The sequence below is a fragment of the Neomonachus schauinslandi genome, chromosome 4, assembly GCF_002201575.2.
Source record: "Neomonachus schauinslandi chromosome 4, ASM220157v2, whole genome shotgun sequence".
Taxonomy (NCBI): Eukaryota; Metazoa; Chordata; class Mammalia; order Carnivora; family Phocidae; genus Neomonachus; species Neomonachus schauinslandi.
This window is the reverse complement of record NC_058406.1, coordinates 125,934,748-125,958,350: the sequence shown is the minus strand read 5'-3', so window position 1 is coordinate 125,958,350 and position 23,603 is coordinate 125,934,748. Positions and strand designations below refer to the sequence as shown.

Below are 23,603 nucleotides of genomic sequence, written 5' to 3'. Positions count from 1 at the left end.
TAACAAAACTGAGAAGACACAGAGAATTTCTAGAGACTACCCCATCTCCACAGATGCCCAACCTTCCTCACTATCAACATCCTTCACAACAGTAATGCATCTGCAACAGTTGATGAACCTACATTGACACATCATCACCCAAAGTCTATAGCCTACATTAGGGTTTGCTCTTGGTGTTGTATGTTCTATGGGCTTTGCCAAATGTATGACACCATGTATCCACCAGTATAGTGTCATACAAAGTAGTTTCACTGCCCTAAAGATCCGCTTTGCTCCATCTAGTCATCTTTGCCCCACAGAAACGATAATTCAGATTGTTGTGTTTCCTGTGCCCTAGCCCAGAACTTGGTGGGGAATGGACCCCTGCAACCTGAATGATCCTCAGAGATCCTCACGCCCCAGTTTACGGAACGAGATTAAAAGTTAAATGCTATGAGTTTAAGAGTTTACTTGGCCTAGATGTGGCTGGAAATGAAAATGCAAACTTGGACACTGAAATCAAAAAGCATCAGAATGGAAAGATAAAACAAAGGTCCTCAGAGATAGGTCCCAAAACCCCAAGAATGGCCTTGGGTTCCTGGAGTCTCCAAATCCCATTTTGAGAAACACTGACCCAGGTGGTATCCTGGGATCTTTTCAATGAGAAGATTTGTAGTTTTAGCTACTCGGGATGGTAAGCCTTCAATCAGATGATGTGTCACAAAAATTTAGGGCACTATTCCTAGATAACCTCAGTTAATACTGTGCATAGGCCACCAAAGCACATGTAAGTGTGAATTTTAAAAACGTACAATTGTTGGGGTGCCTGGGTGACTCAGTTGGCTAAGTGTCCAGCTCTTGATTTTGGCTCAGGTCATGATTTCAAGGTCCTGGGATCGAGCCCTGCATTGGGCTCTGCGCTGGGTGTGGAGCCTGCTTAAGATTCTCTCTCTCCCTCTCCCTCTGCCCTCCCCTGCCAACCCCTCCTTGTGCGCTCTCTCTCCAAAAAAAAAAAAAAAAAAAAGGGCACAATTTTTTTTTTTCCATATCATCAGCAATTCCATGTAAAACTGTATATTTTGGGGTGTCTGGGTGGCTCAGTCATTAAGCGTCTGCCTTCAGCTCAGGTCGTGATCCCAGAGTCCTGGGATCGAGCCCCACATCGGGCTCCCTGCTCCAAGGGGAGTCTGCTTCTCCCTCTCCCACTCCCCCTGCTTGTGTTCACTCTCTCGCTGTCTTTCTCTTTGTCAAATAAATAAAATCTTTTTAAAAAAAATAAATAAAACCGCATATTTTGTAGAGTCCCTATTCTTTTGTGAGCACGGTGCCAGGTACTAAAGGGGACTGAGAATTAGAATACAGCCCCTGCATCGAAGGGGTTTTCACTTCCCTTTATTACACTTAGAGCATGACATGAAATAAAGCAGAAACAGAATCTATTCGAGGCAAGATTGTTCATCCATTTATTTAGTTATTTAGTAATAGATATAACTAAACCCCATCTTATTGGGTAGGAACTTTGCCAGGAGCTGGGCAGTATGTGAAATAACACCATCAGGAGAAACACCGAGGGCGAGCTTGGCATTTTCAAATAAAATACAAAAACAAATTTCCAAAGAAAACCGTAATTTTTGGCAAGATCATTCTAGTTGCCAGTACAGAAAATAGTATGATGCTCTCCTCTTGAATCATTCTAGATCCCTGGTTTCACGCTGCTGAAGCCCTAGTCTTAGTAACTGTAGTGTGAGTTGCTGTCTCTCCACATGGCGGCAGTTACTGGCAACTCAGATGAGGTGGCAGATGTTAACTGAACTTATTGTGGTCATCACGTTGCAATACACAGAAGTCAGGTCATTATGCGGTACACCTTGAACTTATACAGTGCTGTTTGTCAACTATATCTCAGTAAAACTGGGAAAAATATTTTTTTTTAAAGATTTTATTTATGTATTTATTTAGAGAGCACGAGTGGGGGGAGGGGCAGCGGCAGAGGGAGAGTCTCTGAGCTGAGTGAGGAGCTCCATGTGGGGCTCGATCTCACAACCCTGAGATCGTGACCTGAGCCAAAACCAAGACTCAACGCTTAACCCACTAAGCCACCCAGGCACCCCAAAACTGGGAAAAATATTTCTAAAACAAAACACCCTGCAAACCAAAACCACACAATACTTACAGTTCCAGAACGGGGCCGTCTGCCAGTGGTTGTTGTCGTGGGTGAAGCAGGTGAGGCCAGGGAGGCTGCATTCCTCCCCCTTCCTCTGGCGTTTCTTCTCCTTCCTCTCTTTCTTCCTCCTACGGTTCTCCTTGAAAAGCTGCAGCTTGCTGTCTACTTCTTGAGCAGCTTCCCTGTTCCAACAGAAGGGATGTGTTCATGGTCAGAAAGCACTTTCCCAATGAAAAATATTATCGTTCTTACAAATCTCACACAAATAGGCAGACACACAATAATAGATGACTTATTTTTCACAGAGGGCCTTGAACTATAATTGGCAAGAGTGAAGACAAACTCATGAAGTGACAAAACTCTCTTAGAATTTTACTGAGCCTGGAAAGATCAACATTTTCTTCCTTATTTACATGGAAACACTGGTGGAAATAAATGTCAACATGAATCCATGGATCCCACTAGCCACAGCATTTGGACAAATGGCTTAACTCCGTGGGGACTCGGTACTCATCAGCCATAAAGTCAATGGTTAGCAGGATTAGATGACTTGGAAAGAATTTCCTTTTGTTATTATTTTGTTTTTTCCATAAAGGGCTCAACTTTTGTCAAGGCTCAATACTAAATCCCTTTCACATGCCAATTTTACTGTTATTTTAAAAATATGTGTATTTCTCCCAATGTTCAGTATTCAGCACGATTGCAGACTATTCTATGGAACACACCAACCTAATCAAGACGGTCCCATTTCCCAATCACTGTTCACAAAAAGCAGTGCATAGAATAAAATCCAGTTACCATCCCATACATTGACAGAAAACACACGTAGAATTAGAGCAGAACTCCTCGTGGCTCCCCCTCAAAGGATTCCAAAAGCATCGCCGTAGTCTCTTGGCAAGGTGTGGGCTTTGTTATCAACTTCTTGAGCTCTGTGCCCTCCTGGCTAAATCTGCTTGCTTGGAAGCAGCACCACTTGGGAGACAGGGATCCCTACTATGTTTCAGAAGTGCCCAGTGGACAGTCCTCCACTCCCAGCAAATGTGGAAAACAGAGACTCACTTACTTGAATGGGTGGAGATGACTCTTCACCTTCTCTTGCTTTTTTACACCTTTTTCTTTATTATAATAGCTACGGGCAAGAAGATTGAAAAGTGAGTCTTCGTAGTCTCACATTCGATCAGACAGTTCATTTTATTTTATTTTTAAAGATTTTATTTATTTATTTAAGAGAGAGTGAGAGAGAGAGCACAAATGGAGAGAGGGGCAGAGGGAGAGGCAGGCTCCCTGCTGATCAGCCAGCCCGATGCTGAGCCTGATTCCAGGACCCTGGGATCATGACCTGAGCTGAAGGCAGATGCTTAACTAACTGAGCCACCCAGGCACCCTGACAATTCACTTTATAAACAGAAAGAAGAATAGAAGGCAAGTGATTACTTTAACTATCTTAGCTTAATGGGGATTTTTAACCTTCACCTTAGGTTTAGGACATATTTCATTTGACCAACAGTTTAGATCATTACAGTATATGATAACAAATTCAGTTTACTAAGCTTTCTGTTGGTATAAGAGAGAAACAAGCCCAGTGCTTATCCCCGGAGCTTGTGGAAACACGAGTTTGGAAGTAAGACCGCGAGGTGGCCGCACACTCACCTCTGTTTGCTACAGGCACATTCCTCCGGCTTTCTCCTTTTTAGGTGTCCTCTCACTTCTCTTAAATTCTTAATTTTGTCTTGCAAGGCTTCAATCTGGAAGACACGTATTTGAACAAAGACATTTGAAGATCAGGATTTCCTACGCCGGGTGCCCCTCTTTTCACCTTGTTTTCTGTCTTCCGTAATTCCAGCTATTCTGCTGAGAAGATAATTAACTTGGAAACAAACTGGGCACAGAGTATGTCTACCACGATGCTCCTGCTGATGTGCTACACATAAACATTAACAGATGCCTCACTTACAACTGGATCATTTCCTCAGGGAGATTTCAACAGGTCATCGAGCCAATCCCCGCTATTTTTTCACACCCTATTTTGTTTTCAGGCAGGTCGATCACGACATCCCCAGGGAAAGATAAATATCTTGCTACGCTATTTTTCATGTAATTGTCATTGTAAAAAAAAATGAAGTGGACACACAGCGAGCCCCACCAGTCACCATGGGGCTGGCGAGCTGAGCTTGCATTTGGAATACATCTTCCAGTCACGCAGCCGCTGCTAACCTCTTTATCGATGTATGCCTTGTGGTCCTTCCAGGCTCTGGCCGATTGATACAGTTCTCTCTCACAGTGGATTGTATCATTCGGAAGAATAAAGCACCTGCAAAAACAAACAAACCAAAAACGTTAGAAATAGGTTTATATGCTAATATTTGTTTAAACCCATTAGAAATAGCAAAGGGAACATAATTGCCTTCTAAACTCTTAATTTCGAGGCAAGCAGTAGTTTGAAGCTGAGCCATAGACAAGGAAGGATACGTGGGAATGTCTCTTGGCCACCCGGCTGGGGTAAGGATGGCGTCAGAGAGAGACCCTTACTAAGATTCCATTTCGTAGCAACGTTTAATATTCACGTCCCCAGGAACAGCTACCACCAGAAAACTCTAGTGGTGAGAGTCTCATCAACTACTGTAGGGGAAATGGAAGTTTCCACAGTTATAATGGAAGTAAGTTGTCTGATTAGAGCAATGCAGTTAGAAGGGGGTTATTTATCCCATTTGTTTTGTTACAAAGAGCCTGCCTCAAGTACCCCATTCAGTTTGAAGCAAAGAAACAGCCCTAGGCATAGAGAAAAGTTGGGATAAAGGGTCAATCGATCCTGAAAGAGACACAAATCCTGATCTAAGTCTCCTAGTGTGTAACTCTAACAACTATAGTTGACCTTGGAACGACAGGCTGGAACCGCATGGGGTCACATAAAGGCAGATTTTTTTTTTGGATAAACACAGTCCAGTACTGTATACATATTTTCTCTTCTCTTATGGTTTTCTTAATAACACTGTTTCTCTAACTTACTTTATTTATTTATTTTTTTAAAGATTTTATTTATTTATTTGAGAGAGAGAATGAGAGAGAGAACATAAGAGGGGGGAGGGTCAGAGGGAGAAGCAGACTTCCTGCCGAGCAGGGAGCCCGATGCGGGACTCGATCCAGGGACTCCAGGATCATGACCTGAGCCGAAGGCAGTCGCTTAACCAACTGAGCCACCCAGACGCCCCTAACTTACTTTATTGTAAGAATAAGTATATGATATGTATATAAAATATGTGTTAATTGACGGTTTATGTTATCGCTAAGGCTTCTGGTCAGCTGTAGGCCGCTAGTAGTTAAGTTTCTGGGGAGTCCAACATTATACGTGGATTTTCAACTGTGGGGGTGGGGGGAGGGTCTGTGTCCCCAACCCCTGCCTTGTTCAAGATCAACTGTACAGGCACGGAAAGACCAGGCCCAAAGATAAAAATCCTGCCAGAGGTCATGATACCAGGCCTCCCCAAAGTGATCGAATGAGAGAGAGGAAAAAACCTTGCTAATAAATTCAGAAAGAAAATTTTTCTCTATCAAGAGAGTAACTGGATTTTGGAAGGAAATGGAGAGCCAAGGTGGTTCATTACAGCTGTGGGATAATCGCCTCCTTCCCTGTCTCCGTGACTCCCGAGGCCCTCCGTGCTCTCTGGGATCTGCCCAGGTTACTTAGGTGTTTCTGCACCTTATGTCCATTTCCAACACATCCCACCTCTCTGGAAGCTTCTCCAGGACCTGCAGTCTTTCCTTGGGCTACGAGTGTACAACTGCTCTGAGCCTCTACAGTGACAGTCATGGTTTCCATCTGTTCCCTAGACTCCCACAAAAGTAACTGTTCAAGGGTGGACCTCCATGCCTGCTAAGTTAAGATGTGACAGAACCGGGGCCCCTGGGTGGCTCAGCCATTAAGCGTCTGCCTTCGGCTCAGGTCATGATCCCGGGGTCCTGGGATCGAGCCTGCATCGGGCTCCCTGCTCCGCGGGAGGCCTGCTTCTCTCTCTCCCACTCCCCCTGCTTGTGTTCCCTCCCTCGCTGTGTCTCTCTCTGTCAAATAAATAAATAAAATCTTTAAAAGAAAGCACAAACATGTGACAGAACCACTCTAGCTAAATTCCCAGCTGATCAGCCTTCATGTGAAACTCAACCCAAAGCATGTGTCCAAATGTACGGCTGTTTGGACTCCCCCTAGCTTCTTTAAATCCCAGTTGTTCTGTAGGCCAGCCCTCCGGACGCTGTACGGCCGAGCGATATCACTTTTGATAAAGAAGCAAAACAGGGATAATGGGGAAGGGGACATGACTGGGAATTCAGCCCCCGCGAACACCTAAAGCCTTCCTACTTGTGAGTCACTCGGACGGAGGTGGGCAGGCCCAGGGCATTGTCTCTGTCTGCCAGCATCACGTCCCCGTCGCCGGCAGCCTGGGCACCTCCAGGCCTCCTGTGGCCCTCATCATGGCGCTTGGCAATGTTTCTCGGTCGCAACACTTGCAATTCCTCGTCTTCCAGGTTTATGTCATATATTTGGCCTTCAAATTCGACTGACAAGGAACGTGTTTGCCGGGTATGGACAAATCTGGGCTTGTACTCTGGAAATAAGGGAAGACACATCAACATGGACGTCCAGGTGTAGTTTAGGAGGGAGAAAAGGCACCACCTGGCTCAGTGAGCATTCTGGGAAGGGCAAGCAGTTTAAACTGCATTGTGGAGGGGCATCGGGGAGCTGCGGGCAGCCCACTGGGATTCACGTTGGGAGGGCTGGGCTCCTCTTTGAGCTTGGGTGCTGCATAGCAGCGTGGTGGATGGCATGCTCCCCTGGGCCTCAGCCCTTTGTCCCTCCAGTGGGGGGTACGTCTGGGGGATGTCTAAGTTCCTTTCCACTCACAGCAGGCTGTGAACTGCATTTTCAACATGAACTGCTAAGGCAGTTTGTTTGGATAAAACTATATTCCCAATTATGGTATTAATCATATTAGTGACTATCATTGATTGGGCTTTTGCTATGTATTATTCACCTCATACTTATCTCTAATCCACAATCTTGGAAGACCTGTATTATTATAATAAATCCTTATATTAAAAAAACTGATTAGATGGTCCGAACAGGCTCATAAATTTGGTGTGATGATTCTTAAGGATGGGAAAACTGAAGCTCTGAATGCTACCTACATTTTGCAAGGTAATGGAGCCAACAGCCGTGGGAACTAGGACTCTAATCTACCAGATTCTAAAGGCTGCTGTCTTTCCACAACACTGGGCTGCTTTTTTAAAAGGGTAAATGCTCTCGATACCTTCTATTTGTACAAAGAATAGAGAAAAATTAAATTTTGCAAATGCTTTTTATCAGCCAGCTGACTTTTAATATCTGGCAGATGGAGGGCAATGCCAGGGGGGAGGCCAGCCTGTTTTCTGGTCACCGTAGACCGTGCTCAAGGCTCATAGTGTGTTAGACAAGAGCTTTAATGTGCCAACCTTGGCCCCTCCTTATCAGAAGCATTTTGGTTCCGACGGGGCATACTCATGGGGCCTTTTTTCTCCAGCCTGCTGCTAAAATAGGAAGAAGGGGAGCACCCAGGCCATGGAATCAGAATCGCTCTCGCCACGGGATCCTGCTCTGATAGCAGTTTCCAGAAGAGGAAACGCCTCTGTAACAGTCAGCAGGCCCCTGAGTGTGCTCACGAGCAACTTCTGCCCTGAAATACGCGAGGTTCCACGTGGTTTGAAAAAGCGGCCCCAGACATCTCCAGTTTGTGCTCAATGTCGAACAAAATCAGTGTTTATGGTCACTGCTGTGAAGTGACACCTAACCTCTGGGGAGAGAAGAGGCTGCCCCTTCCTCCAAGCCCAACACTGGTAATCAGCTTCCGTTAAGGGAGAGCGTCAGGAATCTTTGTCCCTTTTTGGCTTTCCATTTGATATCTTTGTGTGAATGATTAAACCTGGCATTTTCTCTCTGGGAGGAAAAAAAAATCTCCCAAATCAATCATTCTCAGCTTTTGGGTTATGGATTCCCTTAAGAGTGTGTTGAAAGTTAGGGACATCCAGAAAAATGTGCACATGCACACAGAATAGACTTATCATTTTGGATAAAATGTTAGAAGGCTCACCATCCCCTAAAATCCATCTGCAGAATCCAGGATAAAAAAGCCAGTGCTGAGAGCTTCTATTTTTCTGGTGATTGATTTGATTTCCTAATTTACAACGTGGGGGGCACCTGGCTGGTTCAGTCGGTAGAGCAAGTGACTCTTGATCTTGGGGTGGTGAGTTCAAACCCCACGTTGTGTGTACAGCCTACTTAAAAAAAAAAAGTGATACAGAAAATGTATCTTACTCATTTCCAAACCAGTGTAGAAAAGAATTGCCACAGAAATGAGTCACTTTTCCTATTCTGCCACTAGATGGCACTAGACTCTCATTCTTTTATGGAAGGTGCCAGACCGGGTTTTCCCATCTGTATAATCCTAGGAATTTCATAGTTGCCTGATAGAATTCTTATAAAGAAAATGCTAGGCAGTGCTTTTCATATTGAATTTGACTAGTTTGACCTTGCCAGTCAACCATAACTAAAAAAAAAAAAAATACCGTCTTACAACAGATGTACCTTTAAAAAAAGTGTTTATGCTTTTCTTATTAAACGCATAAGCAATGAAACCTTGAATTTTTATTTTCCTCCCTTTTTTTTAAAAAGCAGCTCAAGGCAGACAAATCAGGACATTAGCATTCATGTAAAATAAAACTGACATAAACTATACCCTCTGCCCCTAACCACACCTGTTACCCCTTTATAGTTCTTTCGTGTGTGTGTGTATAGTTTGTGCCTGGTGCTTTTACTGAATATATTTTCATTCTATGTTTAAGTTAAAAATGTCCACAAACCCCAAATTTCAACTTAGCTTTGCTCTTTTAAACAGAACAATTCTTTGCTTTTTGTGCTAAAACTATGCATCGATAAGACCTCAAATGTATAAGGAGCAAGCCTTTTGTCTCCCTGCTGTCCATTCGCAAAGCACTCTGCCTTCCACTGCGAGGGTCCCTGCTTGCAGCTTACTCGGGGTCCCCTGGTTTCTCAGGAACTGCCTTTGACTCTTCCTCTGGCTTCTGCCCGCACGATAACCGGACTCTCCGCAACTGCATTCTTTGTGCTTGTCGGGGAAGCCTCGAGAGTAGAGGTTCCGCGTGTTCTGCCGGACCGTGAGCAGGTCCCCGGATCCTTTACACTTGTGAATTCGAAGCTTGCCGGAGGTGTCCTCGATGCACCGCCACTTCTGCGAAAGCCAACGAGAAAGCCGGTTACCCATCCTGCTCCAGGTGTTTTTTTATTAAGGACTGCTGTCTTAGGTTTTGGAAGCACGGGGAACCCCTTAAGGAGAGCCGAGGAAGGAAGGCAGGCTTTTAACTGAGCCTGCCATAAGTCGCCCCCCCGGTTCCCTTAGCTCCTTCTTTCATTGTAGGCAACTGCAGATGACAACGAAATCACTGGAAATCAGAACCACCTCCATGACACTAGAGCCCAAAATTGATATATAAATCCCCAGTATCCAGACTAAACAGAGTCTTGAACGAAACACGTTAAAAGCCAAGCCACAGAGCACAGCTGTCGGGGCTGTTTTTGCCAGATCCCTCTCTCTCTGGAAAAACACACTCAGCTGCTTTGGTCTCGGTCCCCGAGCTCTGGCCTCAAACCGGGGAAGAGTGGCACATGAAGACAGAGATGAGTATAATCCGAGTCTGCCACGGAGCGGGCGAGCCTTCACACGCCCCAGGCGTTAGCCAACACGTCAGGTTTTCTCTGTGCCTCTTCTCAGCCTTCTACAGACCCTGCACGCCCAGCAGAGCGAGCTGCTCAGGAGGAGACATCGTTCACCTCCCCAAGAGACCAAGCATGGGGGAGCTGGCCCTGGGTTTACTCCTTTGAGCCTTCTACCAAGCCCACTGCAGACACTGCGGGCTCAATTCTAGATCAATAGGACCCAGCATCGGCTTCAGTGTCCCCCCCCCCCCCCCCTGCCCATGCTTCTTGAGTATCAATCTGGCTGAAATAAGAGCACTTCATGAATTTGGGGGCATTTCATGGGATCCTCCATGTCTTACTTAAAGACCTAATAACCTTCCTCTTCCTTTTTCTCTTCCCCTTGCTCGCTCCCTCAAATGGTAGTTTGGGAAGAACACTGACCTCGATTTGAAGTTGACCACGGTTGTTACAACATGCTACCGTGTAGTGTTAGCAAACTTTTGTCTCTGGTTTTCGTTCCATATGTGACTATCACCTGTATACAATTACTGATACTTTTCTTTAAATGGACACATTTCTAAACAGTGGCCAAAGCAACAGTACCTATAAAATTATGGATTTGTTGTGCCAGTTACATATTTTCAATAAATAAAAAATTATCGAATAAAAGATGGTTTTCCCTGCACCACACAAAATGATCTCAACACCCCCCCTCCCTATATTTTCATCGCAAAGTCACCTAATGCAAGGTAAAGTTTAGTCAGGGATCCCAGATATGTTGGTCAGCAGACAAATGACCCTCGTGTACAGAACGGGGTGCGACTATTCACAGTGGACCGAGGTGCAGAGTCTTGGCTTACTTTCTCTTGACTGGAGCCATATGCCCTCAGTAAATGTTGAATTATCAGAGCTGCCTGGCACCTCTATCGTAGAGTTCCCGAATCCCTGGTTTATAGCACTTGTGCTTTGATCTTGCTTTAGCCCCCACACACTCTTGGTGCTGTTGCATTTGGTTATTTCGAGCCATGTCAGGTTACGATCTTCTGTTTTGACTTGACCAGCATATCTTGAATGTCCATCATTTCCATTCCAAGCAGGCTCAAGCGACAAGGCAACTAATTCTATTTGCAAAGCCATGAAAACGCAACACAGACAAGAACAGTCGAAGACTCACTAAGTTAGAGATGATTGAACTAAAAAAAAAAAGTAAAGTCAACTTGATTAGGCACTGGGGAGTTATGGGAGCTCAGTGGTTCTCACACATGGCTGAGCACTGGGAGTTTCAAAAGCTCTCCTGGTGATTTTAATGTGCAGTTGGGGTTAAGAACAATTGCTTTCAATTTGCAACGGGTTACTGGACCTTTTTGCAGCTGGAACCCATGGCAGGGGCAAAAGAGATATATTTAGGTCTAAGTAGCTCAGGTGGATGAATCTTTGAGAGGGATGTATGCATGTTGCGGCGTGGGTATGCAAAGGATGCTGTGTCTGGAAATGTACTGATGTAATCAGGTCAGAAGATGACTCCAGCTGAACAGAGGAACACTACCAGCTTGTCTCTACAGGCAGGACTATGTGCTTTCTGTAAGAGTAACCAGTTTTCCTTCCTTTCTCCCCACAGTTAGCTGATGAGTGAGAGAACTTAGTCTTTGCAAAGGTTGAGCAGAAAGCCGTGTGTGGCCTGCTCCGTGGTTCTGCCATTCAATGTGGAGACCAGTGGTTTTCAAGCCTGGGTTTGTAGCACTTCCAGACACGTCCCATTAGTTCAAGGAGATGCCATGAGATTCTCAAAAAAAGTTCTCAGAAACTGATCTACAACTCCATTGGGGAATAACTATATGCCCTACGGAATTTCTGCTGACAAGAAGTGTCAGCAAAATAATTCATAAGCTTTTATAGCTCTAAAAAGTTTGGGAATCCGTGGTGCTTGAGTGTCATTCCAGATTTGAATTTGGCTACATCCAGATGCTTTAAGACTTGTCCATCTATCTAGGTAATCTCTCACTCCTGCGTTCAAAAACTAAGAGTTCGCTACTTAATGCCTATGGTAGCAAAAGAAATGGCCAGTGGACCCACAGTTCACAGCCTAGTAGCAGCTTAAGAAGTGCCTTATTTTCTATAAGACAGAAAAATATGGTTAACTTTATTCTTGAAAAATAACAGCCTTCTGTCTTTTGTGGCTCGAATTTATTTCAATTTTAGTACAAACATTAATTTTTAAAACACATAACTACAGTGAAAACCTTTCTTGGTTTTATAAGCACGATGCATTAAAAAACAAAAACAACTCTACTTTTTTTTTTTTTTTTTCCTGGAAGACCTGAGGGGACAGGTAGATTCCTCTAGAACAGAAAGTGTAGGCAGAATTTTTAGTGATTTGGTCTATCTGGAATCCAACCTGCATTTTCCCATTAGCCAAATTCCTCACTAATGTCCTATGGGGCAGAGATGAAGGGAAGTGGTGTTCTTTCCTGAAGAGATGAATTAAACCAAATCTGAGATCTGGCACCATCTCGGGCACTGATGATGTATCTCACAAACTAAATATGCATACATACGTGAATGCATACGTATGTACACACCCGCATAGACCCACAAATTCTGCATGTATACATACCCCTATACACATTCTTAAATAAAACAAGAGCCACCGAGAAAAATGCCAATGATTTTCTATACCGTGGACCCTCTGAACAAGCTGTAGACCCTATTAGATAGAGTAATTAGCGAGCAGCTTTGAAATCTTCTTAGTGGCAAGCATATTAGGAATTTTAATGAAATGTAATTACCGCACATTTGCCACGATCATTTTGGGGTTCGATATCACAACAATTTTTATGGCTGAGCAATAAACCCTTGAAATCACTGCAACTACCACGGTGGCCTGACTTAGAGAGTTGACAGAGGGAGGTGAAGGAAGAGAGCTTTCAGGGGATTGTTCTGAAACTCCTGCCTCAAGCCACTTAAATGCTCAAAAGAAAGAGAGGAGATGACTTGGCATTGCAGAAGAGCTGTAGCAATCAGATGGGAGCCCGGACCCAGCTAGGCATCCGCTCATGGGACACGGGCTCAGCCTCCAAGACGCGCTTTGTTAAGCACAAGCCCGCGCCGAGATACAGCTATCCTACTGGCCCCCTCTTATCTACCCTCTTGAAGTTTATCAGCAAATCGGTTAACTGCCAGATCTGACCGTCTCCATCTTCCCCGACCACTTGCCCCATCTGTAAATTCCTTTGCGACTTCGTGGGACATCATCTCAATTTTTCCTCCTGCCTCTCTGACTCCTTCTGTACCCAGGATGAAATCCCAATTGACTAGGACCCCCCCCCAAAAAAGAATGGTTTGGGGTAGAAGATGAGGCTTCCAGTTTGCCTTGGTGGAGGGGCTAGACTTTGGGAAGGCAGAGGCAACAGCTTACACGCAGAGAGAGAGAATGCTCTGTTTATGAGCAGGGAGGAGGGGATCCTGCCCAGAGCAGGCTATGTTCCGGAGCAGTGGGAAACAAGAGCATAAATTAAATCGGGTGTGGCCACATTAGGTAGTTTATAAGTAAAGTGGCCTTATGTTTGTCTTTTTCTGACTTGTTTGGGACATCATTAAATATGGTTTGGCATTTAAGCCTGCGGTTTGTATTTTGAAAAATGCACAGAAGCCAAACCATTGAGATGCATTATTTGGAAATGTCCTTCAGTGCAGGTTGAAGAGGGGAGGCTTTGAGGCTCGGCTGTCCATGCTGAGCTCCATGCAGACAAGTGTTCAGCCAGAGGGTGGCACTGGGGCTCGGTCCTTCTGGCCCGCCCTCTGGAATAAGGAGCCCTGCGGGGAAGTGTCTACGAGCCATGCTGAAATTTTAACCAGGGCTCAGTGAGTTTCTGGAAACAAGCTGTCAGTTCCTGGCAAACTTACCAGATCTTACTGGTAAATGCCTTTTATTCCTGCCCTGCAGCTGGTCACAAAAGGTCGAGGGATCTATGGTCAGAGGGATAATTTTGGGATGAGAACATAAATCCTGGAGCTAAACCAGTACATTGAACAAGCTACATTCTAATTTCTCAAGTAGTATCCGCTTGTTTGATCTGGGGTTCTTTAAACAAATCTTTGATTTCATATTGATACAAATAGTAGAAAGGCAAACAAAATTGCAAAGTTGCTGGAATTTAACAACTCACAAAGGACGTGAAATTTGCTTTATCAAAGAAAAAACCAAGCTGTTTTTTCTCAAATGACAGAGAATATATAAAATGTACTCCAAAATTGAATGCCTAGGGAATTTCTCTTTTATGTAATTCCTAGTTAAGGAGTCAATATCTATACCTAGAAAACGAAAAATATAGTAACGCTTTCCTGGCATGAATGATTCTCAGTCCTGGCTGCTTAAAAGAATCACACAGGAGCTTGAAAAAAATCCCTGATGTCTGGGTCTCATCCCCAGAGGTTCTGTTTTCCTTTGTCTGGAGTGAAGCTTGAACATCAACACTTGTGAAGCTGCCTCTGTGATTCTAATGTGCAGTCTTGTTTGGGAACCACTTCCCTAGATGCTGTGAGTGGGTCCTAAGCTCCGTGGCTTCAGCCAGACAAATGCCATTTATAATTTCAAAGAGAAAATCTACTATGTAACATTTTTATAGAGGCAGCATGTTCTGGGAAAGAAAGGATTAAGCATGGAGTGAAGAGTTGCAGGTTCTGACCTTTGGGTCGTAGCTTAAGTTTTCTGGATCTATATTTCCTTATTAGGAAAAGGATACCATTCAACTGGGAGTTTTTTTTTTTTTTAAAGATTTTATTTATTCATTTGAGACACAGAAATACAGAGAGAGAGAGAGCATGAGGAGGGAGAGAGGCAGAGGGAGAGGGAGAAGCAGGTTCCCCGCTGAGCCAGGAGCCCGATGTGGGGCTCCACCCCAGGACCCTGGGATCATGACCTGAGCCGAAGGCAGTCGCTTAACCATCTGGGCCACCCAGGCGCCCCTCAACTGGAAGATTTCTTTTTTTTTTTTTTTAAAGATTTTATTTATTTATTTGACAGAGAGAGACACAGCGAGAGAGGGAACACAAGCAGGGGGAGTGGGAGAGGGAGAAGCAGGCTTCCCGCGGAGCGGGGAGCCCGATATGGGGCTCGATCCCAGGACCCTGGGACCATGACCTGAGCTGAAGGCAGACGCTTAACGACTGAGCCACCCAGGTGCCCCAACTGGAGGATTTCTAAGACTCCTTCCAATTTCGACATTCTCTGACTCTAGACCTGTGGTTCTTAACTTTGTTAACAAATACAGATGCCTTGGTCTCACCTTTAGACCTATTCATCTGATTGATTTGGGGGGAGGCTATACGTTGATATTTTCTTTTTTTTTTCTTTAGAGAGGAGTGGGGCACAGGGAGAGGGAGAGGGGCACAGGGAGAGGGAGAGGGGCACAGGGAGAGAGAGAGGGAGAACCTTAAGCAGGCTCCACGCCCAGTGCGAAGCCCAATGTGGGGCTTGATCTCACAACCCTGAGATCATGACCTGAGCCGAAACCAAAAGTTGGACGCTTAATGACTGAGCCACCCAGGAGCCCCAACATCGATATTTTCCAAAGCTGCCCAGGTGATTCTAGGGTGCAGCCAGAATGGAGCATCACTGATGTGTGTTCTTTGTTGAGCCAAAGTCTTTTCAGATAGATGTTGAGATTTGCGCGCACACGCGCGCGCGTGTGTGTGTAGTGTGTCATATATAAATCTGTACATAATGTGCTTGGGGGTGTAACGCCAGCTGAGAGAGTGGTGGGAATTCACACTCAGCCTCATATTAATTCAGGAACACAGAAGTAATGCAAACACATATGTCCACGCTGTCTTAATTAGTCCCTGCTGGTTGCTCTGTTCACAAAGTGAAGAAATATTGCCAAATGTCTGGGATTCCAGCCCATTTTAATTCCCTGTTGGCTTCATAGGAGTGAAAAAGCAGGTAAGATGGCCCGGAACAGAAATACCACCCAACATTCACACATTGCCTTATAATTCATCTAGCACTTTACATATATGATATCACAGAACCCTTACAAGACTGAGATTAATTTTCTTAGCTTTAGGGATAGAAAACCTGAGACTCTTAAGAATCCAGTCCCTAAACACACAACTAAAAAGTAGCAGATGACAATATTCTAATCCATACTTTGTGATGTCGTATTTCTCTTTCCTTCATTTACCTCCGTCATGCATCCACACCGACCCTGCCAAACAATCCTTGGGTGAACCAGGTATGGGGGTATGGTTGGATGGGGGAAATACATGACCCCTTTGGGGGTTAAAAGTGAAGAGAATGGGGCTGATAGTGTGGGTTTTTCCTCTATATCCCATACAGAGTCAAACCAAAGAGAAGACTGTATTGTCTTTGAATGCAGGCAGTTAACCTTGGTCAGACGAAGAGACGCAGGGCACAGGCCAGGTGTGAAATCAGTGTCAAGGGAAGAGATTAGATTAGAGTTAATTCTAGCCTTAACTGATGTCTTGATCCAGAAAAAACAATCTCATTATTCTGGACTTTTTTTTTCCTTTTTTAAAGTCACTGATATTGTAACTTTTAAAAAAGATAATCTTCAAAGTAGCCAGATAGAAAAAGCAAAAGGCCAAAACATAAAGATTCTGTAGAACACAACAGAGCTATCAGGTTTGACCCACAGATTCTATAACTGACTTGAAGAGCCTCAAAATTTTCTGGAAGTTCTTGGATTTTTAAGCTACGGTTTGGACATCACCTATAGAAAGAAATCGCCATCTGGGGTACAGTGTAATTCTCTGTTCTAATAATTCAGGCACTTCTAAAAGAAATTGTTGCTAACATTTTCATATATCCATGTGATATAATCTAAATTCAGACAGATTCACATCGAAATAAAGCAGCAGAGGAGAATCCCAGGGAACCAGATATTAAAGCATTTTGTGGGGGCAAAACAAGTTTAGAAAAACATGAAAAAGCAAAGTGAAGTTCTTAACATAGTTACAGCATTTAGCACAAGAGTGAAGAGCTTCTGCCAAAGTGCCATAATCTCGTTAATACTACATTTGCCCTTTAGGACATGTATTAAAATTTCAGGGCAAGCCATATGGAGAGGTTTGCAAAATTGTATACTGAAAGGTAGGCAGTGTACCTTATTCTCAAATGGCTGTAATGCTTGCCACTTAGAAGGCTAAAATAGTAACAAAATCACCAATTTGCAGGAGATATATTTAACGCCAAACATTTCCAACTCTCAAATAAAAGTAAATTAGTCTATTGAGGCTGGCTCGTAAAAATCATTTTAGAACTACAAAACAATTCTGAGGTTTTAGTCATAATAATACTTAGAGCTTCCTTAAGAAGGATTTGAAGACATCATATTAAAATATAATGAATATGTCTAAGCTTCTCCACTAAACACTTGAAAATTAAGACTTCCTAGTATGCCACGAAGGCCTGGTTTTATCCCTTCCTTCAATAACCTCCCTCCCCACCTTTTTCTATTTCAAAGGAATCCCTGAGCACAAAAAGTCATGAGGAAATGCAGAAAGTATGAGGATCAAGTTGTTTATTGTGAATGTTTGTTCAATAAGCTAGATAGTGTATCACGAGTATAAATGTGTGACGCCCTACATTTATGAGGCCATTTTAATAATAACTGCACTATCCATTTCATGTGCCTGATACCCTGCACTGCTATTGGCTAATTGTGTGGATATCTTGAGGTCGGATAAGTTAAAGAGAAAAAAAAGACTCACAAAGATGTGAACTTCTCTTTGCCTCGTTAACGTAACTTACCTTGGAAGGCAGCAAGTGGCCTGAGTTTTTGAATCCTATGATCCTATAACTCATTTGGAGCCCAGCTCTACACTCACCAGCTGCCCATTTATAAATGGGACAACAATGCCTACCTCACTGGATGGATGTGAGGCTTAAACTGAGCTAATACATATCAAACTCCACGTACAGTACTCTATATAAGACAAATGCGTAATAACTATTATTTTTCACTTTCCTTCAACTTTGTTTCAATGACTTAGGCAGTTCCTCTCTCATGATGATACAATACTTCTTTTAGCTAGCATAGATGCCAATCAAGAGTGTTTAAAATAGTTAAGTGTTCATATGTTCTCACTTTCCTTAGAAACAGGCCTGTGTTAATTCATCACATGGTATTTCTTTAGTTCTTATTAATAATAGTTGGTGTTCTGGGTAGTCCTTAATTCTATAGTAATATTTCTTTTTTTAAAAAAAGACGTATTTATTTACTTGAGAGAGGAGTGGGTAAGGGCAGGAGGACAGAGGGAGAAACTCAAGCAGACTCCCCATCGAGTGCGGAGCCCAACATGGGGCTTGATTCCACAACCCCAAGATCATGACCTCCCCCCAAATCAACAGTCAGATACTCAACCCACTGAAACACCCAGGCACCCCATCTGTAGTAATATTTCTATTAATAAAAAGAATTCATTCTAATGAAATTGATGATGTCAGAGATTTTGTGAGCAGAAGTAGAAACAATAAAACACAATATGGCTTCCCAATCTTGGTCATAGATTCTATCCTCCTCTGTGGGTTAGATAACATCGGACTTTAGTACAGGATAGGAAGACTCCATCATGTCTCTTGGGTGGTTCACTGCCCAGAGGCTCAAAATCTACCCCTGCTCTTGACTAAGTAGCCTCTTGACCCTTCTTGATAACCAGTTAACAGGAATCCGAGGGCTGGCGGCTACTCCTCAGATGGAGCCAAGTTTCTGATCTTTCTAACCTGACTACCCATTTCACATGTCCAATATGTTGAACTGGTGTTGGCTAGTTGGGTGGATATCTAGCACTCTCTGAGGACACCATCTTTTTTTCACTGAAGGGAGCCCAAGCAGTGATGAGGAGGCCCAGCTTAGACCGGTTAGATAATTCTCAGTCAGAGGATAGCTGTCACAGTGAGGGCTCCATGACCACAATGAAAAGCTTATTTACACATAAATGTACATTATTTTATATGTTGAAATTGTTAAAATTAGAAATGTAGAAGCATGTGACCTGTGGTGAAGACAAGCCATCTCACTCACCTGCCCAGGCTGTTCACAGGCTGTCTGGTACCTGGCCTGCTGGCACAATTCTTTGACCCTCTCATATTTGGGCAAGTGATTTGATTGTTGGATATTCTTGCTGGATTCTTCTTTCTTACGTAAAAACTTCCTTTGACAGAAAAGAAGAAGTTTCTGATGTGAGAAATGATTTGATTTACCCACCCAGCATCTTTTGCCTTTTCTCTTTTTCTCCCCTGTGGCATGACTCCACATTCTTCAAATGGCACAAAATAGATGGTAAGATCGTACCCACAGGAGCTCAACATTTGCTGAGTCCTTTGTGAAAATTATAACCTGGGCACTATGAAGAATGATTATCTCCCTTAAAGCATTAATTTCAAAACTTTGGGCATAAATGTTTAGCTTTACAGTCATACAAATGCTTTTCTCTCAATGTGTGTACGGAAAAAACCGAGACAATGAGGATTATGAATCAAAAGGGGAAACCCAGAAGGGATTCTGGAAATGACAGTCTCACATATTTGTGTTTAAAACTGGGAAAGGCACTTAAGGAAAGGAAGGAGAAAGGAGAGGGCCAGGAAGGACTTGGGAAGGAAGGCTGAGAAGGTCAATGGACTGGTCCGATTCTGACCCTGAGGTCGAAAAAGCAACAGTAAAGGCTTTGGCCCCGCCGTATGAGAACTTATGTTTAACAATTCTGATGCAGCAGTCATTACTGTGTTGGTCAGTGGAGCATGAGTAGCAAACCCTTCAATCCTGTGACTAGGCTTACGAAATCTGCATGCTTAGTAAACCGGAATAAGGGGGAAAAATACCCAGCAGGGAGAGCTGCCCACTAGGCCTGGTTCCCAGAAGCGCCCCAGGAACCAGTAATTACCCTCTTTCCACGAGGAATGTATCACGCCAAATTCTGGCTTTCTTGTTTGTTCGAAACCTGAAAGCAAAATAATAATATTTACTGTTGGCATCTGGACATTTTTCCACATGGATCTGTGCTCACAGTTTATTTAAAGAAACACCTCTCACTTCCCGCAGACCAAGACTGCATCTCCATCAATACACTGTTCACAAACAGCCGGGACAGTCTCGGATTGCTGTGATTCTCCTGGGCAGGGCGTACTTTGCCTCCACAGCTTTCGGCTGCTGGCTGGCTCTGGGTGCCGGGGTGCTTGGGGCTGGCTGAGGGAAAGCAAATTGACACACCTGTTACCTGGCTTTTCCAGGTCCAGAAGTTTAAGGACGGACTTGCCGTCCACATCGGGAGGCGTGTCGAGCCCAGCGATGTCCAGGATCGTCGGGGCCAGGTCGATGTTGAGAACGATCTGTGGGACTCTGCAAAGGGACAGGAGGTTAGGCCCCAGATCTAACACCAGTGAGGGTAGCACGGAGGACCACTTTCTCCACACCGAGACTCATCGGCTTCGACCTTCTCCCCCTCTATCTTAGTCTTTCACGCATAAAACCGTCTAACCTAGATCAGACAATTCCCACAGTGTTTCCAATGAGCTGAAGAGACATAATAACCTTCTTCCAGGAAACCCTTCTACTAACATCACCTTCTCCCCTCTTCCAGGATGTAGTGCAATGGAACAGCAGAGGCAGCGCCTGGACGAGGTTCAGAACATCCAGGTTCTGGGCCCCAACGAATCCATTTCCAGAATCGGGGACTCTGAGAGAGGCACGTGTGCTGTGCCAAGCTTCTGTGTTAGATCAGAAGTCAGGGCTGGGGGTGCCTGGGTGGCTCCGTGGGTTAAGTGTCTGCCTTTGGCTCAGGTTGTGACCTCAGGGTTCTGGGATCGGGCCCACGTGGGGCTCCCTGCTCAGGGGGGAGTCTGCTTCTCCCTCTGCCCCTTTCCCTGTTCGTGCTGGCACGCCCCCCCATAGATAAATAAAATCTTTAAAAAAAAAAAGAAGACGTCTCGGCTCGATGCTCCTTAAGGGCCATTCCAGATTTGGAATTCCACTTGCATTCTTTTCTTCAACTCTTTCCATAACTGTTTCACGTACACGACCTTATTTTACACAGAATATTGTGATGTGGCCGGCAGGGCATGTAAAACTCATTTTATAACGGGAAAAGAGAGCTGCATTGGGAGGTAGTGACTTGTCTAAGGTGGCAGAAATAGAACGCCAGTCCTTTAGGCCTTTTTTCTTCTAAAAGAAAATCATGCTTTTTAAAATTTTATTTTCTTTAAAAAATTACTTTAGTAATAATTAAAAAAAATAACTAAAGGCAGGCACTGGTTGTTTTTTTTTTTAAAAGACAGTGTTTGTCTGATTCAAAGAAGTACAGATGATGTGTCCCTAATGATCACATTCTGTCTATGTGCACAGGCCATGGGATGGGGATTCTGATGTTTTAGCTTTACAGTCATTGTAAATTAGTCATTGATAGTTAATTTTCCTTTCTCTTTAAATAGTATACTTTAGTTAATTTAGTGTGTGGTAGGGGAAAAAAACAAGGTTTTCATTTTCTAAATTACCAGCCTCCACCTACATACACCCTTTTCTGTTTTGGATGAAAAGAAACCAGACCCTGAGATGGGTAATTGAATTATCTCAGATATACATGAGCCACGGCAACCGAATGTTGCAAGCAGGGAAATACGTACATGGATCCTGGTTCTACACTTGGACCACGAATAAAGAAAGGCACACGGATATCAAAGTCATATGGCATGGATTTCCCCTTGACCAGTCCAAACTGCCCAATATGGTAACCGTGGTCGGCGGTGTAAATGATGTAAGTGTTCTCCAGCTCCCCCGTCTCCACGAGCATATTATACAGCTGAAATACAATGGAGACAAAATGGGCAAGATGACAAGAGTGTTGCTGTGATTTCCCCCGAAATTCTTCCCCATTATTTTTTAAAGGCAAGAGTCACTTTAACAAGGCTAAGAAACATGGTCACTATCTACGTTTTCTAGTTGCTTACAATCCTGGAGGAGAAAAGTCTAATAATGGAGTAATGTAACTCATTTGAATCTGGCACATTGTTCTTAAAGGTTTTGTGCACCTACTTAAAAACAAAAACAAAAACAAAACAAACTCCACAAAACAGCCTCTACCACCTAACTTATAGGTTTTACTTTGAAAAATCCATTGTTAAAGCAGATTTTATCACCACTTTTTATACAGTTATCAAGGGTTCAGAACAGGCTGCTTTGGAGCCTGATCCAACTGAATCCAGCCTTTAGGCAAGTTTTGTTTGGCTTCTGTGGCTTTTTTTTAAATTCAGGATATTTCAAATAAAATGCTTGTATTTCTGGTTTCCTTTGAAAAGTCAGAAGATCTCATGATATTGGATCTATTTTCCTACATGGCAAAAATTAGCTGGAGCCAAGTAGTTGCTCCTTGTTATACATGTGGGCATTTAAAGTTCACCATAATCCCCACCATGCCCTGTCGCTTTATATGAGACCAGCTTTAGGTATTTACATTATTTGCCTGATTCTTGAAGGTATTTGTGAGTGTAGCTCTTGACTTATGGTGTTTTGATTTTTATCTCCTCTTTGCCACTGGCTCCAAAGAACCAAGCCTGGAGAGGTAATAGAAGGGGTCAAGATAAGGGAAGGAAGATAAAGTCACTCAACACACACTCACGTACACATATTCACACACACGGACTCTCTCCCTCTCTTAAAAACAGCAACAACAAAACAAAGAATTAGCAAGAATGGATCTACACTAAGGAAGCTGGACCAAAACCTGTCACTGAGGCAAGTTCGTGTGCTTACCCTTTCCACAGAATCGTCCACTGACATCAAAGTCTGAAGCCTTTTGCGATGTAGAACGTTTGTAAATTCCATGTGGATGGGCAGCATGGGTCCCGTGTACTGCATAATCCAGTGCTTATCCATATTTGGTGCATAGTTATAACTAGGGGTTCTGAAAATATCCAGAAAGGATTCTTACTAAATGTATTTTTAGTCAGTTAGAGAAATATCTCAAGTTCAAGGTAATTTAGACATTGCTATTTTTTTCTCCCATGTGTCTTCTATGTTTATAAGAAGAGCTAAAATCCTCACTACCCCAAATATCACACATCCCCTAAAGGCATATGGATTCAGATTTAAAAAACCAAGACAGACAGCTAAAAAGGTAATTAGTGCAAGTTCATTTGGATTCATTGAAGAAAATGTGTAAAAAGACATCAAGGTGATCATGGTATTGTAACACCTACAGATAAAATTCAGTAATACAGAAGGGAATGTTTTCATGGTGATGTTAACTCATAAAATTTGGTAGTTAATAGGGCTATTAGGTATAGTCACAAATATGTGGAATAATGATGAATCATAATTTCAACATATTTTTTTCTCTAATCTCTAGTCTATGAGTTTTTCTCATTCCTAACCTTGTATATAGATACCATTAATTTAATAGGATATGCTGGAATTAAAACCAAGTCTACTTCTGCAATATACATGCTTATCAATAAAGCTATTCTTTTTATAGACAATTCAATACAGGTGCAGAGCACAATTTTTGTTAACTACAGGGAGGTGGGTCCTATTCCTCTCGAACATGTGGGTTCAAGCCTGTATTTAATTTATCACAGAAACTCAAGTGGTCTCTCATACGTTCCACTGGGGGCCCACAAAATATGTTGCCTTCTTTTTGAAATCTAACCCAAATCCCTTGACCATTAGATGCTGCCACTTCATACTCCTAAAGTACATGTCTATGCTA

At 43.4% G+C, this 23,603-nt stretch overlaps 1 protein-coding gene across 1 annotated transcript in view; it reads right to left on the bottom strand.

Annotated features, from left to right (window-relative positions):
* Window positions 1–23,603, bottom strand: part of SULF1 (sulfatase 1) — a 78,865-nt gene that overhangs the window by 19,863 nt on the left and 35,399 nt on the right. Inside the window, 11 exon segments of the mRNA XM_021688370.1 lie at window positions 2,153–2,325; window positions 3,207–3,272; window positions 3,794–3,888; window positions 4,358–4,454; window positions 6,495–6,741; window positions 9,201–9,417; window positions 18,929–19,058; window positions 19,788–19,844; window positions 20,114–20,242; window positions 21,523–21,698; window positions 22,649–22,799. Coding sequence (XP_021544045.1) covers window positions 2,153–2,325; window positions 3,207–3,272; window positions 3,794–3,888; window positions 4,358–4,454; window positions 6,495–6,741; window positions 9,201–9,417; window positions 18,929–19,058; window positions 19,788–19,844; window positions 20,114–20,242; window positions 21,523–21,698; window positions 22,649–22,799 — 1,538 coding nt within the window.